General features: G+C 39.8%; 1 protein-coding gene across 1 annotated transcript; it reads left to right on the top strand.

Annotated features, from left to right (window-relative positions):
* The first annotated feature begins 1,126 nt into the window (after positions 1-1,126).
* On the top strand, positions 1,127-8,818 carry alp3 (alkaline phosphatase 3). Its single transcript, XM_061281130.1, has 11 exons — positions 1,127-1,231; positions 2,825-2,941; positions 3,046-3,161; positions 3,701-3,875; positions 4,250-4,422; positions 4,497-4,637; positions 5,012-5,081; positions 6,123-6,257; positions 6,798-6,989; positions 7,880-7,996; positions 8,390-8,818. Exons 1-11 carry the CDS (start codon positions 1,162-1,164, stop codon positions 8,707-8,709), a joined length of 1,626 nt encoding a protein of 541 aa, XP_061137114.1. The 5' UTR covers positions 1,127-1,161; the 3' UTR covers positions 8,710-8,818.
* The last annotated feature ends 4,203 nt before the right edge of the window (positions 8,819-13,021 follow it).

The raw sequence follows: 13,021 nt of genomic DNA, 5'->3' as shown, positions 1-13,021 counted from the left end.
TTTTTTAAAAATAGAGGAATAGGAATATGTCATACTACGCTACACTCACTAGAGAGCGTTGTTGCACTTTATAAATTACAGTACAGTACTCTGATGCTGAAATGTGGGTTAAATAATGTCGTTTGCATTTGTACTTTTATAAGGTTTCAACAATTTATAGTTTACGAAGATATATGTATATTGATATTGTGTGCACCAATTCAAAGACCTGTGCCTGTGTCATCTTTTTAAACATGTAATCCAGTGCTAAATAAACTAAACCAGAATATTAGAAACATGTTTTTCCATACTACTACACAACAATAATGTAAATGTAATTAAATGAATCCTTCTGTGACCTTGTCTTTAAAATGAAGGATTGCATTGATTGTTATCCATTTTTTGGTCCAATTGATGACGTGCCCCATTGAGGACTGTATCCAAGGGTGTGTATTCCCATCAATTTGTTTATTGACTGATAACAGCCTGGAATGAATTTTACAATAAATACCTTAGCCAAGCAAAAATATGGTAATTATATTGTTGTTTTTTCTTTTGCTTTGTCAAAATGTCTTTGGTTTTTGTAGGGTAAAAGTACAAATGCAAACGTGTTACCTCATTTCTTATTCAACAGATACCTCATGCCACACAGATAATGGAACTTCTATCAGCACAAATTTGATGGCCTCGCATTCCCAATATAGTTACTGATTAGCCTTTTAAATAGAACAGGCCCCGTGGTGACTAGGCACTTGTTGATATGTAGAATATATTAATCACCAGAAAGGTGCTTGCAGTTTTTCTACTTTTTTCCCATTTAGAGGCTGCGAAGTGGAAAACGTTTGTGGCATACACATGTTCACACACACACGCACACACAAGGCATACATAAAAACACACATGCACGTACTGATTATTATCATTAAAATATTGCTTTTATTGATAGTTTGACTTTTTACAATAATTTAATAAAAAGTCAGCTAGCTATGAAAACATAATCAGCTCCCAAGACAACACAAAGCGTGCACTCTGGTGTCATAAATGAATGACAAGTCCAAGGATCACTTATGACAATGCTGTTAAAAATGACATCACGACTGATGAAAGACTGTAAGCAATATTTGAACCCGAGGGTGCTTTTCGAGAAGCTTAGAGGATCAATCCTCCAGCCACGGCAAAGCTATGAAGCCTTCAGAAGTGTCCATGGTGGCCTTTTTCCTGCTTGTGGTCTTTGGAACAACTGCAGCCAAAGGTAAGCCTTTAAAAAATGTTCTCCCCAAAAGTCATTCAAGATAAAATCTTAAAGCGTTCAGATCATCATGCAGGAAGCGGTTATCTTCTTCACTGCTTTGGATTCTCCCTGACACTTCAATTGCTTTTCACTCCTGTACAGCAAAGTGATTATGCTGATAGTTGAATATAAGATCTCAACTGACATTTAAAGCATACTTACACACCAAAATATTCTCTCATTATGCTTTTCTAACAATTTCTGACTTCAGCATTTATTTCAACTGCTTTTATTCATGCTCATTCAACTACGGATTATCCATTAACAAAAATTTTACTATTGTGCTATATACAAGGTGAGGGTGGAAATGAAAGTTCATTCAAAGCCCCTGTAACTTAAATTCAAAGATTTGTTTCTGAATAGCACATATATTTAACAAGTAACATTATATAGCTTTGAAGATAAGTGCTGAAAATGTGCAGACTGAGAAAGAAGTCAAGGAATAAAAAGCCTGATTAGATATTGTGTGGAATCGAGCTTTAAACTGTTGAGGCCATTTTTGAGCGCCACGTTGTCGACCAAAGTACACGGCAAAGGGAGGAAGGCGGAAGAGTGGTGTGGGAGGAAAAAATAAAAAAAGCTTGACTTGACAGCTTCGGGATGGCCACTTTAGAGCGCCTCATTGTCACGGCATTAAATAGCCCATGTGGTGAGCTGCTGGGGTTTTTAAGGGGATATATTTCCCCGGCTCCAACATGTAGTTATACAGCTCATAGTCATGGCAGTTCCATTTTTACATTTTCTCAAATTTGACAGTTGACAGCTAATTTGAGTGCATTCAGCAGTCATGACCACAGTGTAAAGAGCAGCGAGAATGGCATTTTGGTGATTTTCTTTTTTTAAATCATTCGGCTGTGGTAGGATTCTTCACAGCACCCTTATCCGTGTAAAATTTTGAAAAGATTTCTTTTCACTTTACAGGGACTTGCCTTGCCAAATACTGAAAATGAGATTTATATTGTCATCTTTGATTCCAACTTGATGTGCAGAATATTGCTTCCGCACTAGTTTATCCTGAACACTGGCAGGTCTGTTTCAAACTAATTGACCTAGGTGTCTCTGTTCTAATTTCTTTGAAAAGACACAATTTCCGCCTCACATTTTGTTCTCTTCTATTTTTGTTCCTCAGTTTCTCCATTATCTCTGAATCTCGCAACCATTCTTTTCATTAATAACATGAATATTAATTACTCATCAATTAATGTATTTATTCCATGTGTAGTGCTGGTGGATTATTGTCGTGAACTGCTGTACCTGCAATATCTCAGGGCATTATGATCTAGTAGATAAGAAGAAGCGACAAGAGTGATGTGAGATAGACCAACACATACTGTCACACGTCAGCAAGGCCCAAACAAAAAAAAGAAAAATCCACTTGGTTTATTTTATGTTCTTCAACTCATCTTATCCATTAATTTGGAATTCATCCACTGAGAGATTCTCCTCAAATATTCTCTCTCTCTCCATATATATATATACATATATATATCCTCTATAGTTTTAACAATACAGATGCAATTTATGACTAACTAATCCCATTCACTCGTTTCACAGTTGAAGAAGAAAACCCAGAGTTCTGGAGATCACAGGCAAAGAAGACTTTGCAAACTGCTTTGAACAGGAAGCAGAACACCAATGTGGCCAAAAACATCCTATTTTTCCTTGGAGATGGTAGGTTGCAGTGCATAAAGTGTCAACACTGTCCAATATGTTGTACACACCATTTTGCCATTAGAAAATGACATAAATAGAAAGTCTGCATGTATTCACATTAGGTATGGGAATCACAACCTACACAGCAGCTCGTATCCTCAAGGGACAACTGCAGAACAAAACGGGAGAGGAGACTGTGATGACCATGGACACGTTCCCCCATGTTGGATTGGCTAAGGTAACATGCACACGCACACACACACACACGGTTAATTTTATTCATATAATGTATGCTAGAATTCTGCTTTTGTCTCTAAGGGGTCTGCTGTCCGTACAGCAGGTTTCCTTAAGCCCTTGAAGGCCGTGCAGCTGTTCTTTGACAGATATAGTTATTAAAAATATATTCACTGGTTGGCCACATGAGGCATACATGAAGACAATGGCGTAGTGATAAGGCTTGATTGTTAGAGATGTATTCATTTAGAAATGTTGTTAAAAATTGTGTTTCCTGAGCTGCCTTATGAAGCAAAAAAGACATTTATGTTCAATTGTCTTTCATAAGGCCTCTTGTGACAAATGATTTTAAATTACTTTACTGAAATACTTTTTTGGAAATTTCTTCAGGAAGGCCAATGTTTTTTCTTTTCTTTTTTTAAATGACTACTTGTTTGGATGGGCACTGAGTTGGCTTGCCATTAAAAGATAATTCTAATGCACAGGTAAAAACAATGGCTGTCAGTATGTTAGATTAAAGGTCCCCCCTTGCGCTTTGTGCAGACCTACAGCGTGGACTTCCAGATTGCAGATAGTGCTGCGACAGCCACTGCTTATCTGTGTGGGGTCAAGACCAACCTGAACACCATTGGCGTCAGTGCAGCTGCTCGAAATGCCGTTTGTAAGAGTCAGAAGGGTAATGAAGTCACATCAATCTTGAAGTGGGCCAAAGATGCAGGTGAGGATACCAAAACAATAACTGCCTTAACTGCTTCTGCTCATATGGGGATTGAAATTCATTCTATGTTGACCAATGATGTTTTATTTGCACACAGTGAAGGATTCAGTATTCAAATCTAGGCAGCTAAAATTTCTCAAAATTGACCTTGCTTCATTAAGATCGTAAATTGTAATATGTTGAATGAACATTCATGATCAATAAACAGTTATCTGAAATGTTCATTCATGAACATTCATGATAAATAAGCAGTTATCATAAATGTTCAGTCAGCGATGTTAACGACCGTAGATGGACGATAGTATCGCTGTTGTAGTTTGAGCCCTCAAACAACAATAGCAACGTTAGTCAGTAAACAAATTAAATATTTTTAGGCAAGTCTGTCGGCATAGTGACGACCACACGGGTCCAGCACGCTACGCCAGCCACCAGCTACGCCCATAGTGCCAGCAGGAAGTGGTACAGCGACGCCGACATGCCCGCCAGTGCCAAAAGGGACGGCTGCACTGACATTGCATCTCAGTTGCTCAATAACACAGATATTGATGTAAGATGAGTATTCATAACATTGTATTGGATACATGATACGTACCTCGCTTGATAGAGTGTACATGCTTGCAGGTGATCATTGGTGGTGGGAGAAAGTACATGACCCCCAGGGGTACTCAGGACCCAGAATACCCAAGAGACTTCTTTTCCAGGGGTAAAAGACAAGACAAACGCAACCTCATCCATGAATGGAAGAACCAGAAAATGGGCAAGGTAACGATCATCACCTAGCGATCTGAAAATTGAACTTTACGCTCTAAAATCTAATCTCAACTAAAGATATCACTGATACTTTACCCATTCCATGTTATGTTTAAACTAAACAAAAATGACTAAAGGTTCGATTAATACATACAAATATGATAATAATAATAATAGTATTTTTACCAGCTCACAAGGAGATGCACAACTCAAGGAAATTGGTTGAATGCTTATTGTGTGTAGGTCTTAGAAAAGCAGTAAGCAGAATGCCTGATGTATTCAAAATGATATTCTCGTTTTTATAGAGAACAGAAGTTATGTGACAGAACGTGACTCAAGCATTAAAGAACGGTTTGCATATGCGTGTGTGTGTGTTTGTACCACAGGTAGCCCATTATGTATGGAATAAAACTGATTTTGATGCTGTCGACCCAGAAACCACGGATTACCTCATGGGTGAGTGTTTTTGTTTACAATATTTTATGTTACTGCTTTTCTGCTCAGCAGAGGGGAAAATTAAACCATTGCTCTATTTTATAGGCTCTTTGACTTTTTTAATAGAAAGTCATTAGACTACTACCTGAACAAAATAACAAATTCACTAAGTAAAAGTCATTGCACAGAACTTTTCATATGGAGCTGTGTCACACTCTTTACACATGAAGATGGCAGAAAACGACATAAGCAGTGTCATTCTCAAGAATCTAATGTTTGTTAATCGTAGTAATAAAAAGAGGACGCTTGTCAAATTCCACTTTAGTTTAACAACCAATTTCAGTCGTTGTTTTGGCCCATTGGCAACATCACAAGAATATTTTGCCTATTTATTGGTATGTGAGAATATTTAGTGAAAACATTTGCAGTGATATTACCTCATGAATAAATGGCAGTTCTCAAACTGTTGCATTTACGATAATCCGTGAATTTCGACATTCAATCATTAAAAATATGGATTTTTTTTTCTAACTCAGCATTTCTAGGCCATATGGGAGAAGAAACCGCGGAAATTAATTCAGAACACTTTAAGTGAATAGATTAAGTGGTTAAGTCAAAGAAAGAGGGTGCAAGACAAAGGACAGAGGGATGGACGGACGGAGGTTTGATGAATATCGTGTCGCTCTTGACAGAGGTTGGCTTGGTGTTCTGTAAATTGATCCTCCATCACCCGTGAGCAATATTTATCTAATTTTTTTAATCCTCTCACAGCCTGTGGATAGCTTAATCAGGTTTTGTGCCAGAGACACTTACATACAATATTAAGACATGTATGATCCAAATAAAGACTTGTTATTCAGTGACAACCTTAAAAGTTGTGGCAAGCTCGAAAGTGCGAAGGAGGTAAATTGAGCCATGCTGGCTGATCTGTCGTTTCTCCTCCTGTGGTGTGAAAAAACAGAGAAGGAGCGAATGATTTTTTTTTAGCTGCACTTCAATTATAGGCTGTTGTAGCCACAATTGACTGCATTGTCCTGTTGGTCTGCTTCTCTTCTTCCTCAGCTCTGTTTGAACCTGGTGACCTACGATATGAAGCTGACAGGGACCCCAACATGGACCCATCCATCGTCGAGACCACGGAAAAAGCCATCCGCATTCTCAGGAAAAACCCCAAAGGCTTTTTCCTTTTAGTGGAAGGTAAGGACAAGCAATCAATGCACCCTTTGAGTCACCCCATCGCTTAATCGGGCGGGCGAAGTTTGACTTATGTAACCCCCAAGGAGGTGCGCTGCTAAAAACAGAAAATAGCATGTGTTTGCTCCTACAGGACCGAATCGATTCATTGATCTTGCAATGGTCACTAAGGGCCTCACTGTGATGGATGTCTTCTAAAACATCAATATGACTTTGCATTTATATATGTGCACCACTCTCAATGATTTTAGAGTTGAAAGTGTTTTTTTTTTTTTTTTTGTACCAGTGACTTGCAAAAACATTTGCATTCAACTCAATGAATTTGTTGATGGACTGTGTGCTCCCCACAAAAGCTTCCCCATCCAGCTCCAGCTCTCCTTTAATCTAATGCGGACGCCTGGGGACTTCATGGTGCTACGCAGTTGTCTCAATTTCATAAAATAAAAAAAATGCAATGTAAAAATATAAGCAACTATATACTTCCAATGAAATGAGGAGACACCTTTTGGCATCAAGTTGACCTTTGACTCTGCCTGTTCTCAGGTGGTCGCATTGACCAGGCCCATCACGATGGCCGAGCATACATGGCACTTCACGAGACGGTCGCGTTTGACTACGCCATTGCCAAAGGCCTGGAACTCACCGACGAGGAAGAAACGCTCACTATAGTAATGGCTGACCATTCCCACCCGTTTACCTTCAATGGATACCCATTTCGAGGGCAAAGTATTCTGGGTAATTTTTTTCATTTTAGCAAATCTTAGTCATTTCTCCGCATTGGTCAAACGAGAAGGAATCCTCATGATGAGTAATGGCTGTGTGGGAAGCAGGGAAATTCAGGGATGTGATTCCTAACGGGGGCCGTAAACCCCTCAGCCATTTTATACTGACAAGAACCTATGGTGACAATTGATAATGTCTAATTCTCTGCCAGCACTCGCTTGGCATTTCCTCAGGTTTGTACACCCTTCAATAATAACAGCACCCAGCCGGCAGCCTTTCTATTTTAGTTTGGAAATATCTCTTTGTCTCTCTTCTCTCCACTTTGCTGTGGCCATCATTGTTGACGCCCGTCTCTCTTTACAACGTTCTCTCAGTTCAACTCTCTCCATCAGGCTTCCTCACTTGTTTATCTCCTCCTGGAGCTTCTGAGCTATCGAAGCTAACTTTATTTTCCCAGCTGTTAGATGATGCTCTACATTCCAATTCTATGAAGTCATAGATCATCATCAGCTCTCTAAAGCTTATATTGCTTGGTGTTTGCTTTGCACTCTTTGTACTCACTCTCTCCTCATTTGTTGCTGTTTCACCCTCCTCCTCCTCCTCTTGCTCCTAATCATCCTCCTCCTCCCAGTGGTGCTGCAGTGATTAATGTGCTTGTGAAACCCTGAGCTCTTCATCAACAAGGAGACTCGCCGGCCTAATGGCTCATCTGGAGAAAAAGACCGTTTAACCCAGCAAGCACTAGACCTCCGGCAGGATGCTAGGGAACCAGAGACTGCACCTTTGTGTGTATGTGTGTGCGTGCATGCTTTGTGTGTACTCGATGTGTTTCAGAGGCAAATAACACAAATATAAGAAAAGCTGAATAACAATGAATGAGATGGTCATTTTGTATTTTCCAGGAAAGTCTCAATTGTGGGCCCAAGATATGTTGCCGTACACCACATTGATGTATGGAAATGGACCTGGACACAAAATCATCAATGGTACACGGCCTGACATCCGCAATGTCAACACAAGTAAGATCCATTGCCTCACAGTAGTATTCGGTGCTTGGATGATCGTCTCAAAGGTAGAAATGGTCAAGACAGAATGTAAAAGCTAGTATGAAAAGAAAATACCACAATGACATAATTACATTGGCTGTATTTCATGTACCGTAATTTCCGGACTATAAGTCGCGTTTTTTTTTCATAGTTTGGGTGGGGGGCGACTTATACTCAGGAGCGACTTATATACATATATATGTTTGTCATCAATATTAACTTTTTTTGTGTGACCTTTTAAGGTTGGACACAGATTAATCCATTGTTTCATTTGTATAACTAATTTGAACTGTTTCATGCAATTCCAACGAAGGGTCTCTGGTTATTGTGGACAGGTGCGTAATAGTCACCCCTTTGTTTCCACAGAAACTAAAGAATACGTTCAGTTTTCAGCAGTGCCTACAGACTCAGCCACTCACAGCGGAGAAGATGTGGCCGTGCTGGCCCGTGGACCCATGGCCCATCTTTTCCATGGCGTCCAGGAGCAAAATTACATTGCCCACGCCATGGCCTATGCTGCGTGCGTGGGGGCAGACCTGAGGCACTGTCGGGGGCAAACGACTCCAGCTGTTGTTCAAACCACCTTCATCAATGATTCTAACAGTGCTAGAGGAACCCAAAGCTCAGTTGCATTGATCAGTGGTCTCCTCAGCGCTGCACTGCTGGCCCTTAATGTGCTGATGTAATGAAGGTGTCTCTCCAAGGGGAATATTTAAAGACAAGAGTCATGGAGGTGGAGTGGGCAGAGAAATAATGAACACTTGTGATGTTTCTGGCACTCACCGTGATATACTATTTATAAAATATGACAAGCAAAGCATTGATTGAAGATTTCTTTTTTCCTGATCACTTTTTAATGATGGGCAAATGAAGCTTCAAAATGATTCATGAACTCGTTGTTGTGTTTCGTTAGACCTCTCGATAGGCACTCTATTTTCACCGAAGAGCTGAAAGCCCACCGATTAGCCATTTCTTAAAACCCTCACTTTTAACTAACATTGCCATCTAGAGGAGCCAAAGAATACAACAACTGGTTCATGAAGCTTCGTTTTCTCATCACTACTTTTTAAAATGATGCTGTGTGGAGAAAAGATTTGGGCCACACTTTTTGACAGTTGTAAATCAAAGGGAGGTAAGGATAGGCTCCTTTTTTTTTTGCTTCTTTCTTTTCAATGACAATAAAAAATGTGCATTATTATCTTTCCACTAATAGGCTTTGATAAAAGGCACATTCGAAGAAATATAATGAATGAATGGGACAAGGTCATTCAATATATGCGTGGCTACTGAGGCTTGCTGGAGGTTTGATGACATTACCACCGGCAGATGGTTAATAATGCAAAATATTTAAAGACCACCTATTTTTATCTTTGGAGACAGATTATGGTAATTATTGTGGACATCTGCTGGGGTTAAGAGTTTATTAAACCTGATTTCGATTTGCCGTGCTCTCATTTAGAGTAGAGCCGCAGGCCATCATTTTGCTCTGTATGAGGGGTTTGCTCTCATCTTTGGCTCATATTCAAGACTCACAGAACTTTTAGCAGACCAAGACTTCACAAGAATAGAGTGAAAAATAGTCCAATTTAGCCTTGCCTTACCTATTTTGGGCCACATGCTGGTCTTGAACTAGACCAATTAATCTTAATACAGATTTTTATAATAATAGACAATCTAAATATGTCAAAAACATGAATAAAATTTAAGATCAGTAGAATTCAAAGTAAGCAGTGTTATCAGTATTTACCAACACAAGCTTTAAAATGGGGAGTTTCCATTCAGACAATCCATAACAGAGATCTACAGTGCTTACAAACGTAACAGACAATGGACTCTAGTATTTCCATAAACTGTACTTGTGGTCTTGGGTGTAAAAACTGGCTCAACTTGATTTTTGTTTTTTTTTGCATAGGTTGAGAATTTAGTAGATTAAGCTTTACACCAGCTAAAAAAACACACATGGACGCATAACTTAGGGTGGAAGGCGGATTCCAAGTATCTACATCACAGCGGCAGAAGTGTTCACGCTCACAACGGCGCTAACACCTGTGTCGAATTATGCACATCTACGAAGATACCAAAAAATTAAAGGGTTGCCAGGTCCGAATTGACGACTGGTCAGTGACATGGGCTCTTGCGCGGTAAGAACTTGGTTCGATCCCAGGTGTGAGCATATATCTAAAGGTGCTTTTAGATCTTTTGAGTGAACCGATTCTAAACATTCAGTCTACTTAAAACTGGAATGCACATCACTAGTACAAAATAGTGCAGACGGCTAAGGGCTGCCAGCTCGAAATAGCCGATTGGATAGTGACGCGGGATCTTGCTCGGCAAGAACTAGGTTCGAACCTAAGCGTGAGCATGTTCCCAAGTGTATGTTTTTGACTTGGAACCTCACTTTGTATGCATATGCAAACAAATGCAAGTTTTTATGTGTAAATACATAAGTTGGCCCCGCCCCCAGGTTGTCAGTTTGATCTGTGACGTCACTCGGACACTCCATTAGCTACACCGCCATTTTCAAGTGTACCAAATAACAGGCCAGTTTATTAGGGAAATATCATGGTCAAAGGTCACAGGTGTCAAGCTCTAGTCCTCGGGGCCGCATTCCAACATGTTTTCCAAGATTCCCTCGTTAAGTGCACCTGCGTGAAAAGTTTTAGCTACTGCAGAACGTGAAAGGAGCTAAAACTTTTCACGCAGGTGCGCTTAACGAGGGTCTCTTGGAAAACATGTTGGAACGCAGCCCTTCGAGGACTGGAGGCCGGCACCCCTGGTTTAAGTGGAAATTGCCACACCCGCCCTCACCCCCACTTTCTGATTGGCTGTTTGAGCTGTTTGAGCTCGGACACTCCATTAGGTACACCGCCATTTTCAAGTCTTTCTTCCTCGTTTTGTTTTACGGCAAGGTGGCACCAGCTTCAATGGGCATTACCGACACCTACTGGTTGAAGTCATATGAACTGAAAAAAGAACGAATCACTTTAGGGAGTGATTCATTCAGTCTCGTTCACAAAATGATTCATTCTTTTGAACAAATCGTTCACTCACGAGCCAACACTGTTTGAAACCATAACTCTCTTTGCCCCCGCCCCCTAGAGTGACCGTGATCCATTGGTTTACTCCGCCAATTTGGGGGCGGGGCCGATTTATGTATTTACACACAAATAGTTACATTTGTTTGCATATAGGTTCCAACTCTAAAAGCACATTCAAGAATGTTCTCACACTTGGGATTGAACTAAGTTCTTACCGGGTAAGAGCCCTTGTCACTAACCAGTCGGCAATTTCAACCTGGCACCCCAGGGCCGTCTGGATTCTTTTGTAATAGTGATGTGCATGTGTTTTAGAATCTTTAGAATCGGTCCACTCAAAAGATCTAAAAGGATATCTAAGAGTATGCTCACACCAGGGATCGCCCACATTCTTACCGAGCAGGAGCCCGTGTCACTAACCGGTCGGCTATTTCAACCTGAAAACCGACTCCCGTCTGCACTCTTTAGTACTAGTGATGTGCAGTCTAGTTTTACAAGAAATGAATCTTTAGAATCGGTTCACTCAAAAGCTCTAAAAGCACACTTAGGTATATACTCTCACCCGGGATCGAACCAAGTTCTTACCGAGCATGATCTCGTGTCGCTTACCAGTAGATTATTTAGACCTGGCAGCCCTTGGCCGTCTGCACTCTTTTGTACTAGTGATGTGCATTCCAGTTCCAACGGGAAAGTCAGGATTGGTTCCCTCACTGATCCGTTCTCGCGATCAACTGGAAATGCAAATCACTCACTCACTGACTCGTTCACACTCAATAACTTTAGGAAGTGCTTCGTTCACTCTCGTTCACTGAAAACAAAAGATTCTTTTGAACGAATTGTTCACTCACGAGCCAACACAAATACATGGCATACATTTAGAAACCTCTGGGGTGGCCGCACCGGACATCTCCTCAAGCCCCATGAGGCTGTTCCCCTGCAGCTTGTCAAAGCATCCTCTGCTTTGTTCTGTTCTGCAGATGTTTTTCATCTTGGCACATTGCCTGGCTCAGACCACAGCATGCTATTTCAATTGTGCTCGCTTACAACAACCGAATGATTTGAAGATATTTAATTCTTCTTTCTGTACTCTAATAATGATAAGAAAGAAGCACTAAAAATATACATGCTCCATCTTCAAATTGATTTAAAGATTTGTTAGATGCTTCTAATAATTAATGTCTACCCAAATCGGACATTCGAATTGTGTGACTAAACTAAAAGCATGCTTGGCCATGCAAATGAGATGGATAGAATCAATGCAGTAGTGGGACTTCCTAATCCCATTGCTCTCACTTCCTTTACAACATGCAACCATTCGATGGCACCACAGCACCAGACACTGTGTAGCACTGAGTGGCAGCATTTTTAAAATATTATGAAATATTGAAGGAGCGCTGCGGGAAAACTTAGTATACTCAATAACAATTTCTTTCAGACGATGTATACTCACTCGTTCACTTCACCATTAATTTTAAGTGCATGCAAAGCAGGGGATATCCTAAAAAAGTCCTTTATGCAGGGGTGAATCAAAGGAATATTAAGTTGAGTGGGCAGGGTGAGACCAGAGGTCATTTTGGGGTGGCACTAAATTTGAACATGTATATAATGGGCAGCTACAGGAATAAAATAAAATAAAATAAAATAAAATAAAATAAATAAAATAAAATAAAATAAAATAAAATAAAATAAAATAAAATAAAATAAAATAAAATAAAATAAAATAGAATAGAATAGAATAGAATAGAATAGAATAAAATAAAATAAAATAAAATAAAATAAAATAAAATAAAATAAAATAAAATGTTAAAATGGAATCTAATTTTCAGTATATAGTATCCATTAGACTATTGTATGTGCGTGATGGTGGAATAAGAAGAGATTTCAGAAGCACCAAAATAATTCTTTTTGGCGGTGAATATAAAAGAACTCTCAAAGGAGCAACTGGATTGGCTCATTGGCACCA

Source organism: Syngnathus typhle, linkage group LG6 (assembly GCF_033458585.1).
Source record: "Syngnathus typhle isolate RoL2023-S1 ecotype Sweden linkage group LG6, RoL_Styp_1.0, whole genome shotgun sequence".
Classification (NCBI taxonomy): Eukaryota; Metazoa; Chordata; class Actinopteri; order Syngnathiformes; family Syngnathidae; genus Syngnathus; species Syngnathus typhle.
Note: the sequence above shows the minus strand (reverse complement) of the source record. Positions and strands in the feature narration are given on the sequence as shown.

Coding starts and splice junctions, on each gene's coding strand:
- alp3 (XM_061281130.1), top strand. CDS start 1,162: ATGAAGCCTTCAGAAGTGTCCATGGTGGCCTTTTTCCTGCTTGTGGTC. Junction 6,258..6,797: donor CTTTTTCCTTTTAGTGGAAG/GTAAGGACAAGC, acceptor GCCTGTTCTCAG/GTGGTCGCATTGACCAGGCC. Junction 7,997..8,389: donor CATCCGCAATGTCAACACAA/GTAAGATCCATT, acceptor TTGTTTCCACAG/AAACTAAAGAATACGTTCAG.